Raw genomic sequence first — 27,399 nt, 5'->3', positions numbered from 1 at the left:
AGATAATGCAGCATTAATATAGCATCCACTATTTATGCAAAGAAAAGTTCACATGCAATATTGTCTTGTAACAGTAAAAGTGCAAATAGGGTCTATAAAGGTTTTTGTAATGATTCTAACTCACAGAGCTCCTCCTCCTCCCACCACAGATGGAAACTCATCTCCGGATTGGGAAGTGGAACATCGCACAAGGAGCCTCTGGACAATAGACCTGAAACCCAAAACAGTCACACTGACACCACAAACAAATCCTGCTTCCTGATCCGGCAACACATCTGATATCAAAAAAGGAGGAAAAAATAACAACATATCTAGTGCTAGATCTATTTTTTAGAGAAAAAAAAAAGTTATTTTGGTACAGATGAAGTCAGTATTGTGTTTGTGAGACAAAGTATGGATAATAATATAGAAAGAGTGTATAATGAATAGAATAGAATAGAATAGAATAGAATAGAATAGAATAGAATAGAATAGAATAGAATAGAATAGAATAGAATAGAATAGAATAGAATGGACTTGTAGATCACCTTTCTTGGTGTCACAGAGGATCTGTGAGTATAACTCTTGTAGTTTTTTTCTGATCTGACCCTGTTCACGTTTGTTTACATCTGTGCTCTGTTCTACTGTTGCAAGCACTTCATTGAAGTATGACTCCACGTCCTGGTCCAAGTCCTGTCATGTGCACATACAGATAGATAATCAGACACATAAACACCTACACATAGACAGAGAGCCACACAGCATGAAATCCCATACAGCCGTATTTCAGACAGACACATATGGGATGTCCTGTGGATGTCCTGTGGCTTTGAGTTTTCTGAAAACAAACAGCAGACAGCTAATGTGTGGACTGGGACAGAGAGATGCTGACCTGCAATAAATGCTCGCCCTTTTGTCTCCACCACAACCACAATAATAGAGTTTTTAACTGTTAAACAGAAGTTAAATGTAGGTACAGAAAACGTTCCATTCATTTGGAAAGAATTCATCCTTTCTCTTAAAAGAAACCTTTCAGTAGAGGGTCAGTGTTTGTGCACCAACATCCTTTGACTAGGTAAGAGTGGAATTACACGTTACACCATATCCCAGGGTTTGTTTCTCGTTCACAACTGGGTTGGTTACAGAACTTTTACATCTGAATGTGCACTCTTCAGCCATATCTATTTCTACATTAATACAATATTAAGAAATTTACTGAGAGATATTAAACATAAATGTTAGATAATAGAGATGAGGAAAAATTTATATTTTTACATAAAGTCTGGAAGCCTGTGATAAATTATTCCACCTGGATAGCATAATTTGAGTGGGACTGGGGATGGTTGGCACATGGAGTTATAATGAATAAATCATAGCAGATTTACACACATACAGGCACTTTATGTACACACATACAGATGTATATCCAATATTTAACAGTACACTACTCGTCAAAAGTTTGTGGTCGGTATGATTTTTTAATGCTTTATTGTCTCTTATGCTCAGCAAGGCTACATTAATATGATCAAAATTACAGAAAAAAAAGTCTTTTTTTTTTTTTTTTTTACAACTGAACATAACTGTTTCTGACTGCATTTATATAGCGCTTTCAACAGACCCATGGCCACTGAAGCACTTTACATATTGCCTCACATTAACCCATTCATACACCGACGGCGATGTCAGCCATGTAAGGCCGGAGACACACTGCAAGCGTGGCGTTTCTGCTGCGTGTCAGCCGCGGGGCGGCTGCCTGGCGTTTTCTCTGTCTTTGCACACTAGAAGCGTGTCTGACGCGGCGCTGCTGCTGCTGGGAAGCCCTATACTTCATGTTAAATATAAATATATTGCCTATTGATACAGCAAAGACAACGTCGGCAGTAGCCTGACCATACATATATGGTATTGACGGCAAAATAGGCTACAGAATATTTCGTTCTGTATTGACAGGTTTAATATTTCAAAATCAATAATTATGTTGTTTTTTATTATTACAAGTAGGCCTATATCTGCATTTATGTTAACCTAAAGACTTTCAAACATGAAAATGTCATTTATTAATATGTATTCGTGTCAAAATGGCATATAAACATCTTTTCCTATGCTGTTTTGCCTAGAAACGCTTCCAACACGCTCGCGTGTCGCGTAAAAAATAGGCGTCTCTTCTATTTGAAGCATGCACGCGTCTTCCGTGCGGCTCACTGACGCAGGCAGTATGCAAGCGCTAACCGGTTAACATGGGAGCCGAAATAAAAACGGACACGCCACGCAGCCGAGACGCTCACGACACGCTTGCAGTGTGTCACCGGCCTAAGGCCGGAGACACACTGCAAGCGTGGCGTTTCTGCTGCGTGTCAGCCGCGGGGCGGCTGCCTGGCGTTTTCTCTGCCTTTGCACACCAGAAGCGTGTCTGACGCGGCGCCTCTGCTGCTGGGAAGCCCTATACTTCATGTTAAATATAAATATATTGCCTATTGATACAGCAAAGACAACGTCGGCAGTAGCCTATTGACCATACATATATATGGTATTGACGGCAAAATAGGCTACAGAATATTTCGTTCTGTATTGACAGGTTTAATATTTCAAAATCGATAAAAATGTTGTTTTTTATTATAACAAGTAGGCCATCTGCATTTATGTTAACCTTAAGACTTTTAAACATGAAAATGTCATTTATTAATATGTATTCGTGTCAAAATGGCATATAAACATCTTTTCCTATGCTGTTTTGCCTAGAAACGCTTCCAACACGCTCGCGTGTCGCGTGAAAAATAGGCGTCTCTTCTATTTGAAGCATGCACGCGTTTTCCGCGCGGCTCGGACCGTGCGTGAGCCACGCGGCTGACGCAGGCAGTATGCAAGCGCTAACCGGTTAACATGGGAGCCGAAATAAAAACGGACACGCCACGCAGCCGAGACGCTCACGACACGCTTGCAGTGTGTCCCCGGCCTAAGGCGCCATCCAGCTCATCAGGAGCAGCTGGGGTTAGGTGTCTTGCTCATGGACACCTCAACACTTGGTCAGGTGGAACCGGGAACCACCAACCTCCAGGTTTGTAGCCAACCTACATGAACCACTGAGCCACTGCCTACCTACCGTTTTCTATTTTAACATATTTTAAAATGTAATTTATGTAATTTTATTCCTGTGATGCTAAAAATGAATTTTTTAGTCTTCAGCTTCACATAATCCTTCATAAATAATTCTAATATGCTGATTTGTTGCTCAAGAAATATTTATTATTACAGTAAGTAAACAGCATTTATTTGAAATGTTGGACCCACTTTATATTACTTATAGGTGGCCTTAACTACTATGCACTAACATTTTAATTAATAACATATGTAATTAATTTCTGTAGTTTTAACATTTGTAAAATTTGTAATTACATGTTTGACACTTCCCTTATAATCCTACCCTTAAACTGACCCACAAACCACACCTGTCCCTATCGCTACTCCTTTCCCACCTCAATATCAGCAAAAGTGTTTTGCAATACAATGTGAGCACAGCATTGTACTTGTTTCACTTTTTACTTTACTGTTACTTTTTTTGAATTGAACATATCCTTCCTAAAATAAAATTGTTCCCCGACCCCTTTTTGAATGACAGTGTATGTATAACATGATAAATAACATAACATAAAATAAACAACAGTTAAAAGTTGTATTGAGTGGTGTTAGTTTGTTTTGGAATGTGTACATTTGTCTGTTTGTTGTTGCGCCATTAAAACCACATCTTTTACTGCGTGCTAACCATCCAATTATTTATTTTTTTTGGTCATGAAATAAAAAAATTTGGGAAATATTTTGACATTCAACATCTTTGCTTTTACTAAAGAACATTAAATTGCACCTATGTGACTTATATTAATGTTTGTTCCACCAGAGATATTTATAAAACAATGAAAAATTGCAATCATCAGGCTCATCTTCAAAAGAGAGAAAGGGGGAGTTATCCCAAAAATCCTTTATGCACACTCATGACATTCAACCCCCTCTGTACTTCTTCTTTCTATGAAACAGAAAAGAAGATTATTTTTTTTTACTTCCCTGTAATGAATTTAGGGAGCCCAGTGTTCTTTTGGATACTACTGACTTTCATTGCATTCTTCAAAAATATCTTCTTGAAAGTCACATGGGATTGAAATGACACGAAACAAGCAAAACCAATCAGAGATTTGCAAAAATCATGACTATGCTACTTCAACCCTATCTCACAGCAATTCGTAAGTGTTTTACGAGGTCACTTAGTTGCCCCATTCATATGAATTCATACAAATGACCTACCATTTACCCTGCCCCTAAACCTACCGTCACTGGGTTTAGACAAATTGTACGAATTCGTTCAAATTAGCCACCTCATAAAACATGTGCAAATTGGTTGTGAGATAGAGTTGCTTAGTTTAAAACTTTAGCTTTTCTAAATAACATTTCCAACCTGCAGTGCATCATTGAGAGAGGGTCCGTGACAATTCTCTCCTAGTATCGCCTGAATGCTGTGCTGAACTACACAGCGCATCATGGTCAAAGGGTTCCGGACCATTCCTTGAGCCTCAATGTCAGCCTTCAGAACAGTGCTGAGAGACTCAGAAAAAACTGCAGGATCCGCAAACACAAACACCCTGAACACAGAATATAGTCATCAAAACCTCACAAACACAATTACTCACACAGTGATAAAAAAAATCATTCTGACTGGGCTGGCATGAGGTTTACTTGAGCAACCACATCCACCTTAAAATAAACGACTGGAAGCTATTTAAATAAGCAACTTAAAACTGTAATGATAACAGGCCTTGAATAAATATATGGATGCAAACTGCTGACTTTACAAATAATCAATCTTCTTCTCTTCCCCTTCTATTGTGGTTTTTCTTGTTCCTTTCTAGAAACAATTATAGCTTTAGACATTTGGAAAGCCATCCAAAAACTGGTAGGACAAGTCTTAACAATTAGTAACCACTGAAAAGGGATAGGTCTTCAACAGATATTACAGTAAAAAAAAAAAAGGATATATTTCAACAAGAATAGGCCCCTAAAACTTTTTGGATAACACTTTACAATAAGATCACTTTCAATAACATTAGTAAATACATTAGGTATTTTAATCATTCATTGATTGATTCATGCATTCCTTCATTCATTGATTGATAATATATAAATATAGTGATTAACATTACACAAGATTAACAAATGCTATAAAAATATTATTTCGCATTAGCTCATACTATTGCTCATGTTGCATTAATGCTATAGAAAACATGAAATCAAAGTTAACAATTCTTGAGTTAACAATAGAATGTTGCTATAAAAAAATAATAATAATAATAACGGATCCAGCAATCTGTCACTAACATAAAAGATTGCAGCAATTAGTAGGCAACAATGACTCAACCAACTCTGATGGACAAAATCAAGTCCCGCCCTACATTTTTTCACATTGGACAAACTTCTTGTGTATGTCTGTGCAATAGTTGCCATTTGTTTGTTTTTATTATAAAAAGATAAAACACATTTTTAAAAAAATATATGGTTTAAATAAAGTTTGGTACATACTCCGCAAGAACAAATCTTTTTTCTGTAGATGGCAAGAACAAGAACAAAGTTCGTTTTGATCAAGACATTCCATACTTCACGAGAAAAGCAGGTGCCGAAAGTGTCAGTTTCTATGTAATTAACCCCGCCCACTTAACATTTCTGACAAATAATATAATAGTTCTAAGACACCCACAAGAAAAAAGTTCTGCTCAGAAGTTGTGTCAAGAACAAGCAGCGAGAACTCCCAAACCAGGACTGCAAGAACATTTACTCTGTTTTTGCGGAGTATGTAACAGCCTTAAACATTAGTTCCCCCAAAAATGAAAATTCTGTCATTAATTACTCACCCTCATGTCGTTCGACACCCGTAAGACCTTTGTTCATCTTCGGAACACAATTTAAGATATTTTTATTAAAATCCGAGCCTCAGAAAGGCCTCCATTGGCAACAAGGTCATTTCCTCTCTCAAGACCCATAAAAGGCACTAAAGACGTTGTTAAAAGTCCACCTCACTACAGTGGCTCTACAAGAATTTTATGAAGCAACGAGAAAAGTTTTTTTGCGCAATTTTTTTTTAGAATCACTGTAGTGAGATGGACTTGGTAACGACGTCTTTAGGACCTTTGTATGGGTCTTGAGAGAGGAAATGTCATTGTTTTCAATGGAGGCCTTTTTGAGCCATCAGATTTCAACAAAAATATCTTTATTTGTGTTCCAAAGATGAACGGAGGTCTTACGGGTCTGGAACGGCATGAGGGTGAGTCATTAATTACATAATTTTCTTTTTTGAGTGAACTAACCCTTTAAGTGTTTAATACTTTTTGAGGTCACTATAGGTTAATGAACTATATTAGTAGTTGTGTGATAATGATGATGATAAAGCCCTCATGGAAAAGGTTGCAGATAAGGAAAGGCAATGAATACGCATAGCAACTGTTCACAGATGAAATATTTGCTAAGGTACTATGAAAGAGACTCACCTCTCCTGCTGAGGATAGTGTTCATTTTTAAGATTTTGTTCGGCAATTATCCTTTTCTGATACAAAAGGCCTATGAGAAAAAGCAAGAAGACTGTACTTCAGACTTATTGGGATCATGTTTTATTGTTTGCAACTTTTTTTTTGTAAACTTGAATTTGTCTTTTTTGTTTTTTGGGCTGCAAGCCAAGAGGAAAACCAAAATCAAGAGAGATGAGAATGCTTGTCATATTTTGTTGGAAGAATTAAAGAGGTGACTTACCTGGAGCAAGTTGTTCTGCTTTCATCTGCCCTGCATAACTGAGGCCCACAGTGCAGTACGGCTGAGGCAGAGTCAACAACCTCTTGCAGAAGTCATAAACTCTTTGATAGAGGTCGTCAGGAATGTATACTGTCTGCAAAGAAACACAGGGCAGCCATGCAGGGTGTTAGTCTTCTAGCAGCTTCACGAACTGACCAAATGTAGACAAAAACAGACTTTTCTCTTTAGGTTAAAAATTATGATGTGACCCCAAAGTAAATAACTAATGATCAAAAATTTCCGAGCCCGGAGCCCTCCCCGAACAGCACGGCAAATATGCATAATTTTTACTCTATTTTACTGATGTAAGTGTGAACTCGTGAATTTCCTTTTATTATTGTAAAGCTGTTTTGAAACAATCTATATTGTAAAAAGCACTATATAAATGAAGGTGACTTGACTTGAACTGAATGGGTGATTTAGTTAGACTGGTTAGCCTGTTCTGATGTTTGCTAAATGCAATATAGAAAATTAGTTAGTTAAATAGAATTAACCATATAATCCATAGTTTACAATGGCTTGCATTTGATAGAGAACACATACAGACCACTGATCAGGCATAACATTATGACCAAATATTGTTTTGATCCACCCTTAGCTGCCAAAACAGCCCTGACCCATCAAGGCATGGACTCAACTAGACCCCTGAAAGTGTGGTGTGGTTTGGCACCAAGATGTTAGCAGCAGATTGGCCATGGGATTAGTTTATTCAGCACATCAGCCCACAGATGCTCGACTGGATTGAGAGATGTAAAAGAAAATGTGATTCATCAGACCAGGCCACCTTCTTCCATTGCTCTGTGGTCCAGTTCTGATGCTCCCACGCCCACTGTTGATATTATACTGGCCACAACAAACTGTGATGCACTATGTATTCTGAGACCTTTCTATCAGAACCAGCAATAGCTTCATGAGAAATTTGAGCTACAGTAGCTCGTCTATTTGATTTGGCCACATGGGCCAGCCTACGCTCCCCACGTGCATCATGACCCTTTTGCCGGTTCAACCCTATTCCTTCCCTGGACCACTTTTTATAAATACTGACAACTGCAGACCAGGAACGCCCCACAATAACTGCAGTTTTGGAGATGCTCTGACCAAGACGTCTAGCCATCACAATTTGGCCCTTTTCAAACTCACTCAAATCCTTTATGCTTACAGATTTGTCCTGCTTCTAACACATCAAATTTAAGGACAAAATGTTCACTTGCTGCCTAATATATCCCACCTACTAAAAGGTGCCTTAATGAAGAGATAATCAGTGTTATTCAGTGTCATAATGTTATGTCTGATCTGTGTCTATTGTTGTAGGCACCAAAAACCATGCCTCAAAAGTTTTAGTGCTATAACATAGTAATAATACAAATTAAACTTTTTTCTTACCTGCATCACAGCATAGATGAGTGTATTAAGCAGAGGAATGAGATGTTTCTTGCAGTCAATTCTTTCAGCCTACATACAAAAAGTTTTCAGAAAATCATGTTTACCATCTTTTCATCTGATCGTTCACAAACTTCTATAAATCCTCCTTTGCCGGTTGAAATCATCATTAATTATGTGGTAGTTAACTTAATTACTAATAATAATCGTTAACTGTTATTATAATGAATCAAATCTTTTTTTCAGCAGCAACAGATAATCATGTTGGGCGACCCAGGCAGGTATTTACAAGTAACCAATGTTCTTATAACAAACACTATGGTCACTTCTTTTAAGAAATAGCATTTAATTAATACTCACTGGACATGCTTAAACTGTTGTGTCAATAACTAAAATTATAATTGTACTGCAGCATTTTAACAAGCATTATGTCATAGAAACTGGTGACTCACTCTTTCTAGTTCCTTAATGGCCACCCTCACCAGTGCCAGACTCCTGAGAGGACTGGTCTGCACTTTCTTATGTAATGTCCATCTCAGCATTCCTGCAAAATGAACAATTCCTAATATAGCCGTGGATCGTCCAGGTAACGGCACTTAGCATTGAGAATCAATGGTTCATAAACTTTTGAAACTTTTTTTGTCTTGTGTACTATATGTAAAAATAAAAATAAAAGGTTAAATATCTTATTCAGGACAGCACTAATAAAAAAAAAACACATTTTGTATGATCTCTTTCATTTTGTTAAAATTATTCACATTATCACAGATTCTGCAAGCGGTTCACATACTTTTTCGTGCATCTGTCAGATTTTGTGTTTTGATACTGTCACTCGAAACCGAGTTGCTCAATGGTAGCTATCTAAAAAGCTTAGTGACTTGTTGACATGGAATTTACACATGAACAGATAACACTATGAATATATCGTAGATTATGAACCTTAAAGAAACCATTTCATTATAAGCCCATATGTAGTGTTTGGACCCACTTTATATTAGGTGGCCTTAACTACTATGCACTAACATTGTAATTAATCAGTTGATACAATGCACTTATCATGTTTTTACATTGTACTTACATTTAAAAAATGTAATTACATCTGTAATTAATTTCTGTAGTTACATTTATAATTACACAGTTGGCACTTCCCTTACACCTAACCCTACCCTTAAACTGACCCATATCACCACCCCTGTCCCTAGCTTTACCTGTTTCCACCTCAATATCAGCAAAGGTGTTTTACAATACAATTTGAACACAGTAAGTACATTGTACTTATTTTTTGATGTGAGTACATAGTACTTAAGGCCACCTAAGATAAAGTGGGGCCTAGTGTGGATTTAAATCTCACACAGTAGCCATGTGCTAATCATTAGCATAGATTGTTTTTGGCTTTTTTCTTTTTTTTTTATATGGCAGGTGTGGCCAACAACTAACTAGCCTATAGCCACACACATACAATTATATAAAAGACAACTGTGGTTTCACAGAAGAGTGTAAAACATTACAAGTGACTTTAAAAAAGTGCATAGAAATAAACAAGCAAATAAAAATATACTGTTGAGACGGCTGTAACCTTTTCTGGCTGAAGATAATTTGTGTTTTTTCATGCTTCTAAACCAATCACAAAAGCTACTGGAAATCTAGTGGGTCAGTTTTGGTCTTGAGGTGTATGTGTTTCCTTTTAGTGAGTGTGATATGTTAAATCCTACCTTTGTTGACAACTGGTTGCACAGTGTCCATTTCTCTCATAATGGTTAGCAGGCTACGGTAGACTTCGGATTCAATTGCAGCATATTCAGCTGTTTAAAGAGAAGCCAATATAAAAAATCTTAATGACCCTGAACTTTTGAATGGTAGTGTATACATTTGAAGATTTACAAATGGATAATTTAACATTAACATAGTTATTTGCCAAAAATCATCTGTTCTGATTTATAATAAAATATGCGTTTCTCCAAAAGGCGTAAGTCTCACCTGCCGAGTCCATAATATTAATACTGCTAGAATTTCTCCAGGATGCCATAATGCAGCTTGGTCCTTACATAATGAGGTAAAAGGAAATAATCACCACTGTGATAATCACCACTGCTGACACAAAGACAAGCACAAATTATACAGAACATTACTGCATAAAATCAAAACAAAATGAGAACAATTAACATTTACACTGTCCTAAAGACATGCAAGCATTTAAAAATAATAATTTACTCACTCTCACGTTGTTATATTTCTTTCTTCTGTGGAACACAGAACACATTTTGAACAAAAAACATTGGTCCCGACAAACTTTCATTGTATGACATTTTCCAAAATAGATATTTTTTTGTGTTCCACAGACAAAAGGAATATATGCTGGTTTGGAATAACATGACTGAATGTGCTGGTCACATCAATGTGACTCATTCTTCTATTTTCCACTTTATGATGCTGAAGAGTTCTCTCACTTTAATTGCATATTTTTGAGCTTATAAAACACAGTAGGTAATATCAAGTGATCCTGAGCATGATTATTTGCATTCTGTGTTAACAGTGAACTGTTAGTTGATAGTTAACGCTGTTTTCCAAAACACACACACACACACACACACACACACACACACACACACACACACACACACACACACACACACACACACACACACACACACACACACACACACACACACACACACACACACACACACACACACACACACACATACACACAGCCATGGCTAGCAGCCTCAGGTGCGTTTTTACCCACTACTGATTACACAAGAAAAGTTCCCCTTCATTTCACCCTCTCAGACATGTTTTTTTTATAACTGACCAGCAACGGAATGCAACTACTTCACAGCTGAAACACTTTTAAGTCACAGCAGAATCTACTTCCAAAAAAAAAGTGTGAGGAAATAGAAAAGCAGTGAACAAAAACAGTACTACGATGTCCAGAAAGTCAGAGCTGAACAGAAATAGAACAGAAAAAAGCACGTAAACCAAATAACTGGAACTAAACAAAGGGGCCTTTTTCAGTGACCGACACAGCTTGTAATTATGCAACCTTCCGATAGCTTGCTTTCTCAGCGCTGAACTCAGAATCAAATTTCACAGGCTAAGCCGCAACTCTCTGTTATAGCAATAAAATGTTAAATTACAAGAAAATAAGTCCATTGACTTACCTTTCATGCTTGTGAGAATATTAATGGACTACATCATATGGCACATGTATTAAAACTTGTGCTGGACAGACAGTCAGAGTGAGAGCAGCACTCTATGTAACACTTCCTCTAACTGCTGCGGCTTTCACTGAGGACAAATGCAACTCTGACTCAAAACTGAGAGAACACGAGGGCGGGACGAGAAAGAGAAAAAGAGAGAGAGAGTGTGTGTTAACAGGCAAGGCAGAGGAAAGTTATGAAGGTAGATTAGGAGAGAAATGTGTGAAAGAAGGGTGTAGAGTGGGTGTGTGGACACACTGAAGGGAAAGTCCTTTGAATATTTGCTTAACTTATTCATATTACAAACAACACCCTGAACCTGATTTTGGACAAGTTCAGACGGAACTTTCTTATATCCAGCCAAACAACGTGATGCATATGCATGTGCGTTCTGCATAAGGCTAGTGCTGCAGAACGATAAAAACCAGCGTGCAAAGATTAAGCCCCTGATCCTGCACAAAAAAGGCATTGAACAAGTGAAGAGAAACAGGGTCAAGATCGCTGTATCAGCACAGAAAGCAGCTCGCTGAACCACAGACTTCCTGTCGCTCACTTGGCCCTCATTCTCTGAGAGAGAGTAGATGACAGGACCTGACACACATCCTGCCCCCATAAATGTGGGGGCGGATGACACACACGACTAAGATATTTTTAGTACTAGCCAAGAAAAAGAAAATTTTACACTTAGTAACTTTTACTTTCTCGCTTTAGTTTCAGTCTTACTTAAATACACAGATAAGAACAACGATAAGGTGTGGAGATGATGGTCAATGACAAATAAAAGTTGTACACAATAAGGAAAAGGGATCTAGTTATACTATAGTACTATAGTGTCAAGTTATACTATACTACTAAGTTATACCAATATATACTTTTATACTTTTCCACTGTATTGCCAAAAGTATTTGGACACCCCTCCAAATCATACAATATATACTTTGTATACTAAATATTCCACGGTCAACTGTTAGTTTTGTTATAACAAAGTGGAAAAAATTGGAAAAAACAGCAACTCAGCCACAAAGTGGTGGGCCACGTAAAATCACAGAGTGGGATTCTGTGTATGCTGAGGCACACTGTGCTCAGACCCTCCAACTTTCTCCAGAGTCAATAGTTACAGACCTCCAAACTTTGTGTGGCTTTCAGATTAGCTCAAGAACAGTGTGTAGAGAGCTTCATGGAATGGGTTTCCATCACATCACACCACATGTAGGGATGCTCATATTGAACGTTTAACCTTTAACCGATAGTAAGAATTTGGACCAATTAACACTATCAGTTAAATGGTTTAAAGTTTTTTTGTTTGTTTTTTTACTCACAGGGAGCGTCGAAACATGCAACGAACCACACGTGCCGACACCGACATATTTTGCAAAATGAAGCAATGGAAAAGAAGCATACTGTGTGGGACCATTTAGACAGAAAGGGTGACGAAGTTACGTGCAAAATAAGCCTATAATAAAATCCATATATAACACTTCAAGCATCACAATGTTAGTTAATTTAGCCTGCTGTAATATTATCTCCACAGTAATAAGGCATTTTTGACGAGCTGAGGCAGGCTGATGCTGCTCGCAACAGGGCTCAAACGAAACGAGCTAAACGATTTAAACAAATAAAATAAAAAAAGAACATACAGTCTAATTTGTCTAATACCTTACACCTCCACAAAATGAATAACCTATGAATCAGATCTTCAATTCCCGCAGTATAGCCTATATTTAACGGAGTTAACAGCAACGGAAGCAAAAGATTCAAGATTTTCAGCAGCTCATTTCAAATTCAAAGACCGCAGTATAAGAGAGCGACCTAAGAACTGGTAAGATCATTTATTAATTTTTATTGAAGATGATTGTGTTCTTGAGCATCTAAGACTTAATTTAAGTTTAATTTATGGCCATTTGTGTTGGCTTGCTTTACTCATTTGCCTGGATGCGTATTGCAGCACCACATATAGGCCATAACACGCTCTCACACATGTTTATTTTTTAACCATTTGCCAGGAGTAAAATGTACACGTGGTTTAAACAACCAGATGCATTTACAGAAAACGAATGAAGGAACAAGTTGTAAAAAGGCCATAATTCTAGCAGCTGCGCTGAAGAAACGCACGCTGCTGCTTGACTCTTTAACCCTGTGAGTCATGTCTTGTGACAGTCGTATAAGCTATTATGGTCTCATGTTGTTTCCACCAGCGCAGCACATCTCATTCTTTCCTTTAATTAATAAAATAAATATAAAACAAAGGAGAATCCTAAAAAAGGTTCGAAGCCCGGCCCGGGTTTAGGTATGACTTGAAAATTGGCCCAAAGCCCGGCCCTTGGGGAGTAAAAAAGTCGGGTCCCGCCGGGCTCGGGCATACATGCAGGGCTCTAGTGTGAATTTAGGTTCTGTTGTTGAGCTGTTCTGTATGTTCTGCTGTTTGCACAATAAAATAAACACTTGGGAAAAAAAGCAAGGTCCATAAAGACATGGATGAGCGGGTTTGGTGCGGAGGAACTTGACTAGCAAGCAGAGTCCTGACCTCAGCCCGATAGAACACCTTCTGGGAAAAATTAGCGCAGAGACTGCGAGCCAGGCCTTCTCATCCAAAATCAGTGCCTGACCTCACAAATGCGCTTCTATAAAAATGGTCAAAAATTCCCTGGACATACTACTAATCCAAGCAAATAATACTAAACAATAGGATAAAAACAACCTATTATTTCCATGTTTTCTGCCACAAAAAGTTTTATTATGTACAGAATTACTAGGTTGTTGTCCTGCATCCTAAGTAAACTAGCTCCAGCTGCTAGAGTTCTTACCAGTTCAAGAAAATATGATAACATCACCCCAATGTTATTATCTCTACACTGCTTACACTACATACTATTACACCCTGTATCAATAACAACATATTGCTACTTACTTATAAGGCCCTATCTGTGAATTGATCATGCTGCAATCAGTCATGCTCTTTAAAGGAACTGTATGTAAGAAATGTATTTCAATTAATTATAAAATGGCCCTGATATGTCACTAGACATTAATAAATCATGTTAATTTCAAATACTTAATACTTATATCACTGACAACAGTAGTCTCTGCTCTAGTCACCACAGTTGCAGCTACAAACGTTCCTGCTGATCCTGCAGTCGATCTGGCAAACTCCAGTCAGGGGGGAGAGAGAGAAGGGATACACCGCTCCAGAGTAATTTGAAAGTCATTGCAGTACCAGTTTTGGCCACAATCTTACATGCACTTTCTTTAAGATCACAAAACTCTGAACTTTTGGTGGTACATATAAGTCCACTAAAGGAGAGAGAGCATTTTCACATTGGCTCCTAAACTCTGGAATAGCTATCCTGATAATGTTTAGGGCACAGACACACTCTCCTAGTTTAAATCTAGATTAAGTCTTAGGCACGTCAGTAAAAAAAAAACAAAAAAACAATTTGGTTTTAAGTAAGTTATATTATTATATTTGGATGTGGTTTGTCAGTAGAAAATATGAGTTTACATTTCCAAAAATTCATTTTGCATTAACTGTAATAATCCAGTGAAATTTTTGTATGCACAAGGAGTCTGACAACAGCCAGTGTACTCCGCATGAAGATCTGATCTCACCATCATCGAGCCCATCTAGGATTACATGAAAACAGAAAAAACTGAGACTTCAATCCAGAAAAGGCTACAGTACTGTGAAAAGTTTTAGGCACTAAAAATGCTGTAAAATGAGGATGCTTTCAAAAATATTTTCATACATAGATTTTATTTATCATTTAACTAGCATTAAAGGGATAGTTCACCCAAAAAATGAACATTGATTCTTATTAGACCCCACTGACATGCATTATAAGAGCAAAGGTTGGAGTTAAAAATCTTATTTTGTGTTCTACTGAAGAAACAAACACCCTTACATCTTGGATGCCCTGGACGTAAGCAGATAAACATAACATTTTCATTTTTGGGTGAACTATCCAATCAAGTAAGTAAATCAAACCAATATTTGGTGTGACCACCTTTTGCATTTAAACCTTTCAGGCAGTTTTGCAGGTAGGTTTCTTAAATTGTCTTTGTTGTCGCAGTTCTTCTGGATTAAGTCTGTCTCAGTTTTTTAGTTTTTGTTTGGTTGTTAGGTTTAGTTTGTTTAGTTTTTGTTATTTCTTTATGTAATCACAGACCAACTCGATGGTGAGATCAGATTTCAGTGTGGAGCATACCCACTGTTGTCTAAAATCTCACTGGATTATTTCAATTATGGCAAAAGAAATCTTTGGAAATGTAAACTGATATTTTCTACTGACACAACAACGATATAAAAACCTGTCTTAAAACCATTTTGTGTGTGTGAAAATATGACGTGCCTAAGACTTGCACAGTAATTTACATAAATTAAGGTTTTCTTTTCAAGAATTACATTTTAATCAGGCTTTTTCTTCATTGTGATATCAGAACAGTTTAACATTTTTGACTGAATATTCCAAATATTAAAGTGTATATCAATTCAGACATTAAAAACATTTTCAAAAGCTGTATTCAAGTCCATACGATTTTCATTGTTAATTTATTTGTGGCTAAATGTCGACAAAAATGAATGTTATATCAATGACCCACGTTATCCATATAAAAACTAGCCAACATTCTTAAAATACAGCAAAGAAAAAGCACAAATTCATGCAAACAAATACTTGTAAACAGTAATAAACAGCATGTAAACGCATTTGAAAAGAAAAAAAAACTAGTAAATAACAAGATGACTATTGACTACAATACGAAAAATTAAGATAAGCAAAAAATGTGGGAGGAAACAGTGGCTTAATTTGTGTGCGTGTCGTGTATGCAATATTTGTGAGATAGCGAAAGAATGGATAACAGGCTTATGCAAGACTGTTCGAATATATGTTGTGTGTGCATGATTACCTACCTATATTACTGCCATTCAAACTTCGGCGCTGCAGAATTTCCAGTGTCTCATGGGAGGAAATCTGACAGAACTCACAGCCCTGCAGAATAGCATATTTTAGCAAGTGTCTGTAACACTCAAATTTAGAAGCTAGGAAATGTAGACCGTCCTGTTCAAAGAGTGAGCTAATCTGGGCTAGACACACTGAGTTCTAAGTTCTGTAACAGGAACAACAACCACTTCCGCTGCGTGCTATTTTTAGCTGATGTGCCCAGCTGTGTAGTCCTAGACTAAGTAGTGTAACGTTGAGCAAAGTAAAAAAATATATATATATTGGTTTACATTTCCCTACAACACATTTTAAAAGTCTCTATTATTTTTATTTTGTGTCATGTTCAGAATCTGGCCAAATAATAAAACTATTCTGTCAATAGCAGGTAAAAAGCTAAAACTAAAGAACTTAAAGACCAGTAGATGATCTGGTGCATGAGTTTGCATTTCCTCTGAGACACATTTGAACTGTTCTACCTCAGATAACTGCTGCAGACGACCAGTGAAAATGCTTTGATTCTGCATTTTTCTAATTTAATACAATTGCTTCATATAGTCAGCAAAATAATATGACTGAAAGGAGTTTTACCATTAATATCAGAATGTTTTAGTAATTGTCATGTCCTCTTTAATCACAGAAGCACTTGAACTAACATGAACACCATTTGTGTAAAACCTGATAATCATGTTATCCATCATGATTTGACATTTTTCCAAAGACTTCCACATTTCAATGAAAACAAGGAAATCCGATGTGCCTTTTAACAAAAGAATATGATCATCATCACAAATGTGTTTTTTGTGTGTTTTTGTTTTGTTTTTTATCTGTGACCTATACAGCGCAGTATCTTTTTTTAAATACTAAAGCTTCCAGTTTATTTCCAAGTTTAAATTATATGTTAAAACCAAAAATGTAATGTCTCTTAGTGTAAGTGTAAAAGGATAATATCATATTTTACAGTAAAGTACAAATAAAGTCTAAACAGAAGACATGAATAGAACATTTTACTGTAGGCCTGGATGTACTTAAAAAACAAAAACAAACAGGGACTTCTGTTCCGTGTATCCACTACAAACGTCTCACAAAACAGGATATCTCTCTGAAAAACACCTTCAGATGGGAAGACAGCTTGCAGAGCTGAGGAAATCCCCACAAAAAGACAGCAGCAGTAACTCCCCATATACACTTTACTCTCACATAGATGAAGATCCCTTCCAGTCTGTACGTGCCTAAGTGGACAATGATCTTTCTTGCAGGACAGCAAGAACTGGTGAAAGATGGTGGTATGATGGTGAGAAGAAGTGATGGTAGTGATAATATAATAAATAGTAAATGGGTAATTTTGCTCATAATTACACACACACACACACACACACACACACACACACACACACACACACACACACACACACACACACACACACAGACACACTCACACCTACACTCACCCACACACACCTATACATTTATTTAACTTCTAGGATTATGTAATTACTCGATTGTCAATTACTGCACTATTATGGTTTTTATATCTATATGTCAATAAAATCTTTTTTTTAATTATTATTAAAAATGTAGTTTGGACCCTTTACCTTATACAAAATATCTTCTTTCGTTCTCTATAAAACAACAATTAAAGGGCTAACACTTTACAATAAGATCCCATAACATACGTTTGTTTTGATAATGTATTAGTAAATGTTGAAATTAAAGTGTTAGTTCACCCAAAAATGAAAATTCTGTCATAAATTACTCACTCTTATGTCGTTTGACACCCATAAGACCTCCGTTGTCACATGCCTGTCCTGTCTTGTGTGCACATGTGGGTTTTGTCATGTCTTGCATGTGCTCCTGTCATTGTCTGATCCCTCCCCCTTGTTATCTGATTAGTGTTGATTTCTCCCACCTGTTCCCTCTTGATTTCTTCCCTTTATAAGCTCCTTGTGTTTGTCAGTCTGGGTTGGATCCTTGTGTAATGTCTGCGTCTTCCGTCCTCCCCGTGATTCTGTTGGTTTGTTTAAGTTTGTATTTATATTATTCTATTATGTGTTTTTTCCCCCTCGTGGGTTTTGTTTTGAGTTTGTTTTATTTTATAATAAATTATCATTTTCTGCACTTGAGTCCTCGCACCCTTTTCCCTTGTTTGTGACGTGACATCCGTTCATCTTCTGAAGGCAAGGTAAGGCAAGTTTATTTATATAGCACATTTCATACAATAGCAATTCAAAGTGCTTTACATAGAAATTAATTAAAATAGTGATAACATGCATAAGAAAAAAATACCATGTGTAAAAATAAAAATAGAAACAGTTGTAAAAAGAATAAAAAAATAAAAATAAAGATAAAATGGTGATAAATAGATCCCTATCTGCCTGATTCTAAATTCGGGTACCCCTATCTGAGATGGAGCAGGTTCGCAATGTCTCTTGGACCTTACAAGTTTGGTCCAAGAACACAAATGAAGATATTTTTGTTGAAATCCGATGGTTCAGAAAGGCCTTGATTGACACCAATGTCTACTATGTACAATAATTTTACGAAGCAACGAGAATAGATTTTATGCGCAAAAAAAAACTAAATAACGACATATAGTGATGTCCGATTTCAAAACAAAGCTTTGAACAGTTATGAAGCAGTTTATCGAATCAGCGGTTCGGATCGCCGAAACATTAATCGATACACTGATTCATAACGGTTCAAAGCTTTGTTTTCAAATCAGTGCTCACTATATAAGTTGTTATTTAGTTCTTTTTGCGCACAAAAACTATTCTCATCGCTTCATAAAATTATTGTAGAGCCACTGTAGAGAGATGGACTTTGCAATATCTTGAGAGAGGAAATGACATTGGTGTCAATGAAGGCATTTCTGACTCATTGGATTTCAACAAAGATATCTTCATTTGTGTTCCGAAGATGAACAAATGTCTTGCGGGTGTCAAAAAACATGAGGGTTTGTAATTAATGACAGAATTTTCATTTTTGGGTGAACTAACCCTTTTACATTAACTAAGATTATGCTTTAGAAGTATTTTCATTGTTAGTTCATGTTATCTAATGCAGTTAGTTCACTGTTAACATATGGAACCTTAATGCTATAGGCTATAAGTTTGGAATGACATGAGGGTGAACATTTTTAGGTGAACTATAAGGTTTAGTTGAGGAATGAAGAAGATAAAGACATAACACCTAAAATCAGACTTTACTGGGGACTCACAAGAAGAACTCCACAAACACGAAACAATAACCGACAAAGGACTGAACATAACAGGGAGTAAATGAGGGGACTGAACAGGAACAGCTGGACAGAATCAGAAATCAACTAACGAGAACTCATACGGACATGACAGAAACGGCTAAACAGAATATAATTGAGACAATCTGAAGTATATATTTTAAAAATAAATATTTATTAGTATCTAATGCCAAACAAAGCAACATTTTATATTAAAATAAACAGGCCCTCACAAAGTTGTTTTACGTTTATGGAGCTTTTAATTACTTCGATATCCTGTATTCACAGCTAGACAATATAAGGAAGCGGTGGACAGTAATCATTAGTGCCTACTGCCAAACATCAGCGGTCTACTTCTCTGGGCTTGGGAAATATGTTTGTGTAAGGAAAGGGAGGGCAATCTTGGCCAAATGCAATGGAGCCAAACGCAGATTTATGTACTGATATGAACATTTAGTCAACCTGCCAAAAGGCTACAGGCAAATCTGCTGAAGGAAGTGTGAAGTGGGTCAGTCGCCCAATATTAAAGTCACCTATTGTCTGAGATCATATAGGAGAGGACGCAAATTGTTGCGGCAACAGTTATAGAATAAATCATGTTTGGCAAAAATGTGTATCACCATGTCAGTAATACTGTTAGTAATACTTCTGGATGCTTAAAGCCTGATGCAGTTAACAATTTACTCTAAATTTCTTTCATTATTCACTAACCTTAATTTCATTGACAGTTCACACAACCCAAACTTTCACGCATCAATAAGTAGCCTACAAAAAGACACGTCTCAACATGATGTTTTATTAACAAAGTTAGGGAGGAACAATAATTTATTCAATCAGCAGAGAGAAGGACTATATAAATAGATTTATACAGTTGCGAGAAAAAGTATGTGAACCGCTTGCAGAATCTGTGGAAAGGTTAATTATTTTATTCATTTTTATGGATGAATATGAATACAGTGGAATGGACTTTTCTTTAAAGCAATTAAAACAATTATTTGAAACAAAATTAACAAATATATGTGGTTATACATGTTCACTCACATAGTCTATATCCTGTGATAGCACCAAGAAGTCCATTTGCATTTGCAGTTTACAACAAAAAAATAAATTAATTAACATATGCATTTAAAAAAAAACTAGCTGTCGAGTTAACGCGTTAATTAGCTTAATTAGTTACTGGGGAAAAATAACGCATTACATTTTTTAATGCATTTAACGCACTTGCCCTGCACCGAACCTGCTTAGGTTATCAATCAATCAATCATTCAATCAACTTTTTTTATATAGCGATTTTACAATGACGATTGTGTCAAAGCAGCTTCACAGTGTTAAACAGGACAATATTGCAACAAAATTTGATTTGGCTGTACAGTCGTTCTGGAGAAAACAGTGATGTTATCAGCTTATTTTAATTTATCATAGAGTGACGATGTTGGCAGATCAGTATTATAGTTTATAGAATTAAATAAGACCTAATTCATAATTTTATTTGTATATTTAGGTGAATAATTTGGATCATCATTTTTGTGTCCCCAACTGAGCAAGCCAAGCCAAAGGCGACAGTGGCGAGGAACTAAAACTCCATCAGGGTGTGATGAAGAAAAATAAACCTTGGGAGAATCCAGACTCAGTCAGGGTGCCAGTTCTCCTCTGGCCTATTATCAAACTGCATATGATTATTATTCTGGCAACCTTACAGGTCAGAAATCATAATAGATCGGAAAATTCAAAATTTCTGGGTATCACGCAAGAGACGGGTTTATTTAGGATGGCACGTTGATTACACTAGAGTATGAATACTTGAAAGATCGGAGTTATTGCGTTGGAGACGGTTTATTGAGGATGACGTGCCGGTGAGGAAAATTCAGAAGAGACACCAATTGACATGGTCTCAGCAGACACTCCAGGACGTGTTGGTCATGTACAGACACAGGTCCACCATCCAATCCAGACACGGCCCAGATCCGGCCGACTGCAGAAAACCTCGGAATAAACAGAGAGACTACCATTAGTGTGGATGCCACTCTTTTTAGTACATCAGGTACATCGAGTACATCAGGTTTTATGGGAAGTGTTCCCGGTTCCGGCTGACCTACAATGCAGCCTAACAATGTTAATAAACACAAAATGTTCTATGCCATAGTAAAGAGATGCGTTTTTAGTCTAGATTTAAACTGACAGAGTGCGTCTGCCTCCCAAACAATGCTAGGAAGACTGTTCCAGAGTTTCGGTGCTAAAAAAGGATCAACCACCTGCAGTTGATTTAAGATATTACATTTAAGATAAGATATGATTTAGATATTCCAGGTATTATCAATTGGCCAGATTTTTGAGACCGCAATTAGACGTGATGGCGTATGTGTTAAGAGCTCACTTAAGTACTGGGGAGCTAAACCATTTAGTGCTTTGTAAGTAATAAGCAAGATTTTAAAATGTATGCACTGTTTGATAGGGAGCCAGTGCAGTGTTGACAGAACTGGGCTAAAATTATCATACTTCCTGGTTCTAGTAAGAACTCGAGCTGCTGCATTTTGGACCAGTTGGTGTTTGCTTAATAAACGAGCAGGGCAACCACCCAGTAGAGCATAATAATCTAGCCTTGAGCTCATGAACGCATGTACTAACTGTTCAGCATTTTGCATCGAAAGCATGTGCCGTAGTTTAGATATATTTTTAAGATGGTAGAATGCAGTTTTACAGATGCTAGAAACATGGCTTTCAAATGAAAGATTGATCTCAAAGAGCACACCCAGGTTTCTCACTGACGATGAGGGCTTGACAGAGCAGTCATCGAGTGTTAGACAGTATTCTCGGTTACTACTTGTGGAGCTTTTCTGTCCAATAATTAAAAATTCAGTTTTATCTGAATTAAGTTGCAGGAAATTACTACTCATCCAATTTTTTATATCAGCTATGAATTCCATTAATCTTGTGAATTGGTAAGTTTCATCAGGGTGTGAAGAAATATAGAGCTGAGTATCGTCAGCATAACAATGAAAACTAACGCCATGTTTCCTAATGATATCTCCCAGTGGTAGCGTATACAGGGTGAAAAGCAACGGTCCTAACAATGAGCCTTGCGGTACTCCATACTGAACTTGTGATTGGTGTGACATCTCTTCATTTACTGCTACAAACTGATAACGGTCAGATAAGTACGATTTAAACCATGCCAATGCAATTCCACTAATGCCAACATAATTTTCGAGTCTATTCAAAAGAATATTGGGATCAATAAATGCAGCGCTAAGATCGAGTAATACTAATAGAGAAACCACGATCAGACGATAAGAGTTAATCATTTGTAACTCTGATGAGAGCAGTCTCAGTACTATGATACGGTCTAATAATTTTGATAATTTTGATCATTTTAAAGCGAGAATCTTTTCATAATATGCTAATTTTTTGAGACAGGAATTTTGTGTTTTCATGAGCTGTATGCCAAAATCATCAGTATTAAAACAATAAAAGACCTGAAATATTTCAGTTGGTGTGCAATGAATCTAAAATATATGAAAGTTAAATCATTACATTATGGAAAATAATAAACTTTATCACAATATGCTAATTTTGTGAGAAGGACCTGTAAATAGGGTTGTTTGTTTTCTTCTAAAAGAGATGAGAAATAAGCAGATCTAGCAGTTTTTATAGTCTTTCTATATGACATCATGCTCTCTTTCCACATATTGGGAAAAACCTCCAGTTTTGTTTTCTTCCAGCTGCGCTCCATTTTTCTGGCTGCTGTTTTAAGGGCCCGAGTGTGCTCGTTGTACCACGGCGTTGGATCATTTTCTTTAATCTTATTTAAGCGCCGGGGTGCAACTAGGTCTAAAGTGCTAGTAAAGAGAGAGTCAATAGTTTCGGTTGCAACATCAAGTTCCTCTTGGCTATCTGAAATGCTGATGAGATGGAACTGATGAGGAAGATTATGTACAAAGCAATCTTTTGTTGCAGTGGTTATAGTCCTGCCGTATTTGAAGTGAGGGGATGGCTTTGCTGCCTTAGCTAAATTAAGTATTCATGATATTAGGTAATGATCTGAGATGTCATCGCTCTGCTGCAGAATTTCAAAGGTATCAACATTTATTCCATGTGACATTATTAGATCTAAAGTATGATTATGGCGATGAGTGGTTCCTGATACGTGTTGTCTAACTCCAATAGTTAGGAATGTCTCTAAATGCCAATCCCAATGCGTCTTTTTCATTGTCTACTTTTTCATGGATATTAAAATCACCAACAATTTGTACTTTATCTGCAGCCAATACTAACTCTGATAGAAAACCAGCAAATTCTTTGATAAAGTCTCTATTGTGCCCTGGTGGTCTGTATACAGCATGCAGCTAACACAAATGTCAAATGCGATTTATTATTTACACTACACAACATTACATAAAGCACCAAAACTTCAAAGGACTTTAAGCTAGATTTCTGAGTAATGCTGAAGATATTTTTATTACAGCAACACCTCCCCCTTTACCTTTCAGACGTCGCTCGTGTTTAATGTAGTCGTCAGGTTTTAGCCAGGTTTCTGTCAAACACAGCACATCTAGGTTATGATCTATAATCATATAATTTACAATAAAGCGCTTTTGGTGAAAGGGATCGTATATTCAGCAACCCCAGCTTATACATTTTTCATCTGTATTATGTCTGTTGTTTATTTGTTGGACATCAATTACATTTTTACTGTTGAATGGTTTTGATGTCTTTTTGTATTTACTAATTCAGGGAACAGACACAGTCTCTATGTGATAATATCTAGGTGAAAGAGTCTCTATGTGCTGGGATTTAGCTGACTCTGGTGACATGAGACAGCTAACAGATGGTTGGTTTAGCCAGTTTGTCTGCTTCCTGGCCTGGGCCCCAGTGATACAAGGAGTCATCTTACAAAATGCAGGCTTTACCACCTTCCACAGTCCACAGTAATAGAGGCCTGAAACACTGTCTGAAAACATGGGAGGAGACTACAGGATCTTATTTTAGCATCAATGTTATTGTTATTATTTGACCTCACAGAAAAAAATGCACGTAAATATTGTTTCTTCCTGAAGAGGGATGTGTGTCACCCAGCAAGAAAATTTCCACATTCCAGTCAAATGCATTCATGAAAGAGCCTAATTGCTCTACATTAATATTAAAACAACACTGTTTTAACAGACAAAAATGAATGCATTCAAACAATCTTTGTCTTAGGATACATTTTTAATGAGGACCTATTATGCTTTTTTACAGTTTCAACATACTTTTGTGTTTATATTGCTGTTTGGGCATGAAAAAGGTCTGCACAGTTGCAAACCACTAATTCCACTCCATTGGGATTTATTCTCCATATTAGTAGCACTGTTTTGAAGTCACTGAAGTTAAGTTTTCTTTCAGGAATGTACATTTAACAATATCCCCAGGGTACAGTATACACAAAAATTAAGGTTGCAAGGCCTGGTAGTGTACTGTCAGCATGAGACGTTGGACCTGTCCCAATACCAACACTTGGAGTTCTTGGCCACTTGAGAGAGCGTTCACACGACTGGAAGTAAGTTCTCAATACTGTCCCAGCACAGTAAACTTAATGCACACTAAATCCACACTATTTCTAGTACAGAATCAGAGCGGTATTTGAGGCTAAGCGTATCCCATCATTCATCACATTCAGAAAAGTACTTTCCCTGATTTTGCGAAATGTCTTGGAAAACTTTCAAGTATAAGCATAAATGTATAAGTTACATTTATTAGATATTACATATAACTTTAATTTTGTTTATTTAATTATCCAAATTAATGTCAGTACATTATGAAGTGCCGCAAGGGCTATGTTAGGCCCTATACTCTTTTCAATATTCACAGATCAGGCATAACATTATGACCAATATTGTATTCCAAATATTGTGCTGGTCACCTCTTTTGCTGTCAAAACAGCCCTGGGCCCTGCAGTTGTGCTGTGTTATTTGGCACCAATATTTTAGCAGCAGATCCTTTAAGTTCTGTACGTTGTGAAGTGTAGCCTCAATGGATTGCACTTGTCTGTTCATCACATCCCACAGATGCTCAATTGGATTGAGATCTGGGGAATTTGGAGGCCAATTCAACACCCCAAATTCATTGTTGTATTCCTCAAACCATTCCTAAACCGTGCCATTTTTGCTTTGTGGCAGGACACATTATCCTGCTGTAAGAGGCCACAGCCACCAGGGAATACTGTTTCCATGAAGTGGTACATGTCAAAGTAACATCCACATGGATGGCAGGATCCAAGGTTTTCCAGCATCACAATATCTCTGCCGGCTTGCCTTCTTCCCACAGTGCATCCTGGTGCCATGTGTTCCCCAGGTAAATTATATTTTATATGTTACAAAAACAGCCTTCTTCCACTTCAGAAACATTGCCACAGAAGATATACGCTATGGAACATGTTATCTGTTTCTGATGCAGAAAAGTTCATGCATTCATGACCAGGGCCGGCGCTCCGCACACGCACATCACGCACTGCGCGTAGGGCACCAAGTGCTTGGGGGGGGCACCAAAAAATCTGGGTCGTGAAAAAATCATCACAATAGGCTAGCCTACTAGTATAAATAACACATAAAATATTTCTAAAAGCATGTTAATATACAAATGCAATACAAAAGTAATATAGGCTGTTATGAAGGACTGTCATGTGTACATAATAATGTACTATGATTGTTTAAAATCATAGTTTACCGCGAACTGAAAGTATTAGTAGCATAGATCCTTATCTATCGCAATCGTGCATAGACAATTCTGATGGAGAACGAGTATTCCTCTGTACTATAATTATTATAAGACATGTTTACATTTATTTACCATGAGTGCTATATTCTTTGTTGTACATTCGCGAGCTAAATGTGTATGCCGTAAATGCACCGTTGTGTTGTTTACATAAAGGCAGCCGGAATGGCGCTAATGACGTTACGGCCGGGGGTTCGAGCCCCGCTCAGAACAGGATTCTTACATGATGATAAAATAAGCCTACATGACAATTTTTAGGCTAGTAAGTGCGGATTTCATTTCTTGTGTAACAGTTTAGTACTTTGTACTGTTATTTGTCCATTGTTATCATAATTACACATAATTTATGTGTACTGCTATTGGCATCCTTTTGTATATTGTTATTTACCAATTTGTATGTATATTTTCAGAACCACAAACTTGCCCCGACTTATGGTGGAGAATAAATGTTACAGAAGAAACATCAGAGTCCTTATTGCATTCTAACTGGATGTGCCATAGTGATTGCAACCAATTACAACCAGACAATTTAAGTACTTCAAAACATAGGCCTAGACCAAATTAGCCGAGAAAAAGGTGAATCTCTGTGCCAGACTCCCTCTGGTTTTCAGTAGAATCCCTGAATATTTTGTCTTGTGGTTATCAATGGGGACGTGGCTCAGAAACTGTCATATGATGACCTGATAGCTGATTTTGCAGCTAGGAAATGTAGACGTGTGCCTCTGTAGGGCCTCTGACAACTGATGGTAGTGAAAAAACCGCCAAGCATTTGTGCTTAGGGCACCCAAATGGCTAGCACCGGCCCTGTTCATGACCTCTAGACTATACTAATTACTGTAAAATATTACTAGGTTGTACTGCATTACCAATACGCTACAGTTAGTCTGAAATGCAGCTTCTAGAGTTTTTACCAGGTCAAGAAAAAATACATTTACATTTAATCATTTAGCAGACACTTTTATCCAAAGCGACTTACGAAAGAGGAAAGCAATAGAAGCAGCGAAAACAAACAAGGGCAACAACCTGCAAGGGCTGTAAGAAATCTCAGTTAATTGAGCACAGTAAACATTTTTTTCTTTTCTTTGACAAACAAACAGAACAT

The 27,399-nt window shown here is 37.0% G+C and overlaps 1 protein-coding gene across 7 annotated transcripts in view; it reads right to left on the bottom strand.

Annotated features, from left to right (window-relative positions):
- Nucleotides 1-16,462, bottom strand: part of LOC137094190 (phosphoinositide 3-kinase regulatory subunit 6) — a 34,979-nt gene extending 18,517 nt beyond the window's left edge. The window contains exons 1-11 of one of the 7 annotated variants that reach the window (XM_067459533.1): nt 16,288-16,462; nt 10,397-10,421; nt 10,159-10,221; nt 9,894-9,983; nt 8,634-8,725; nt 8,185-8,253; nt 6,763-6,895; nt 6,504-6,573; nt 4,424-4,607; nt 528-672; nt 125-211 (exon numbers count right to left, since the gene is read on the bottom strand). In XM_067459533.1, coding sequence (XP_067315634.1) covers nt 125-211; nt 528-672; nt 4,424-4,607; nt 6,504-6,573; nt 6,763-6,895; nt 8,185-8,253; nt 8,634-8,725; nt 9,894-9,983; nt 10,159-10,207 — 919 coding nt within the window. In that variant the 5' untranslated portion in view covers nt 10,208-10,221; nt 10,397-10,421; nt 16,288-16,462. Of the gene's footprint in view, nt 1-124; nt 212-527; nt 673-4,423; nt 4,608-6,503; nt 6,574-6,762; nt 6,896-8,184; nt 8,254-8,633; nt 8,726-9,893; nt 9,984-10,158; nt 10,262-10,396; nt 10,422-11,342; nt 12,031-16,287 lie in introns of those variants that run through there. The other 6 variants (XM_067459529.1, XM_067459532.1, XM_067459527.1 and 3 more) reach the window with 6 other exon arrangements.
- Nucleotides 16,463-27,399: the final 10,937 nt, after the last annotated feature.

Source organism: Pseudorasbora parva, chromosome 12 (assembly GCF_024679245.1).
Source record: "Pseudorasbora parva isolate DD20220531a chromosome 12, ASM2467924v1, whole genome shotgun sequence".
NCBI lineage: Eukaryota > Metazoa > Chordata > Actinopteri > Cypriniformes > Gobionidae > Pseudorasbora > Pseudorasbora parva.
Note: the sequence above shows the minus strand (reverse complement) of the source record. Positions and strands in the feature narration are given on the sequence as shown.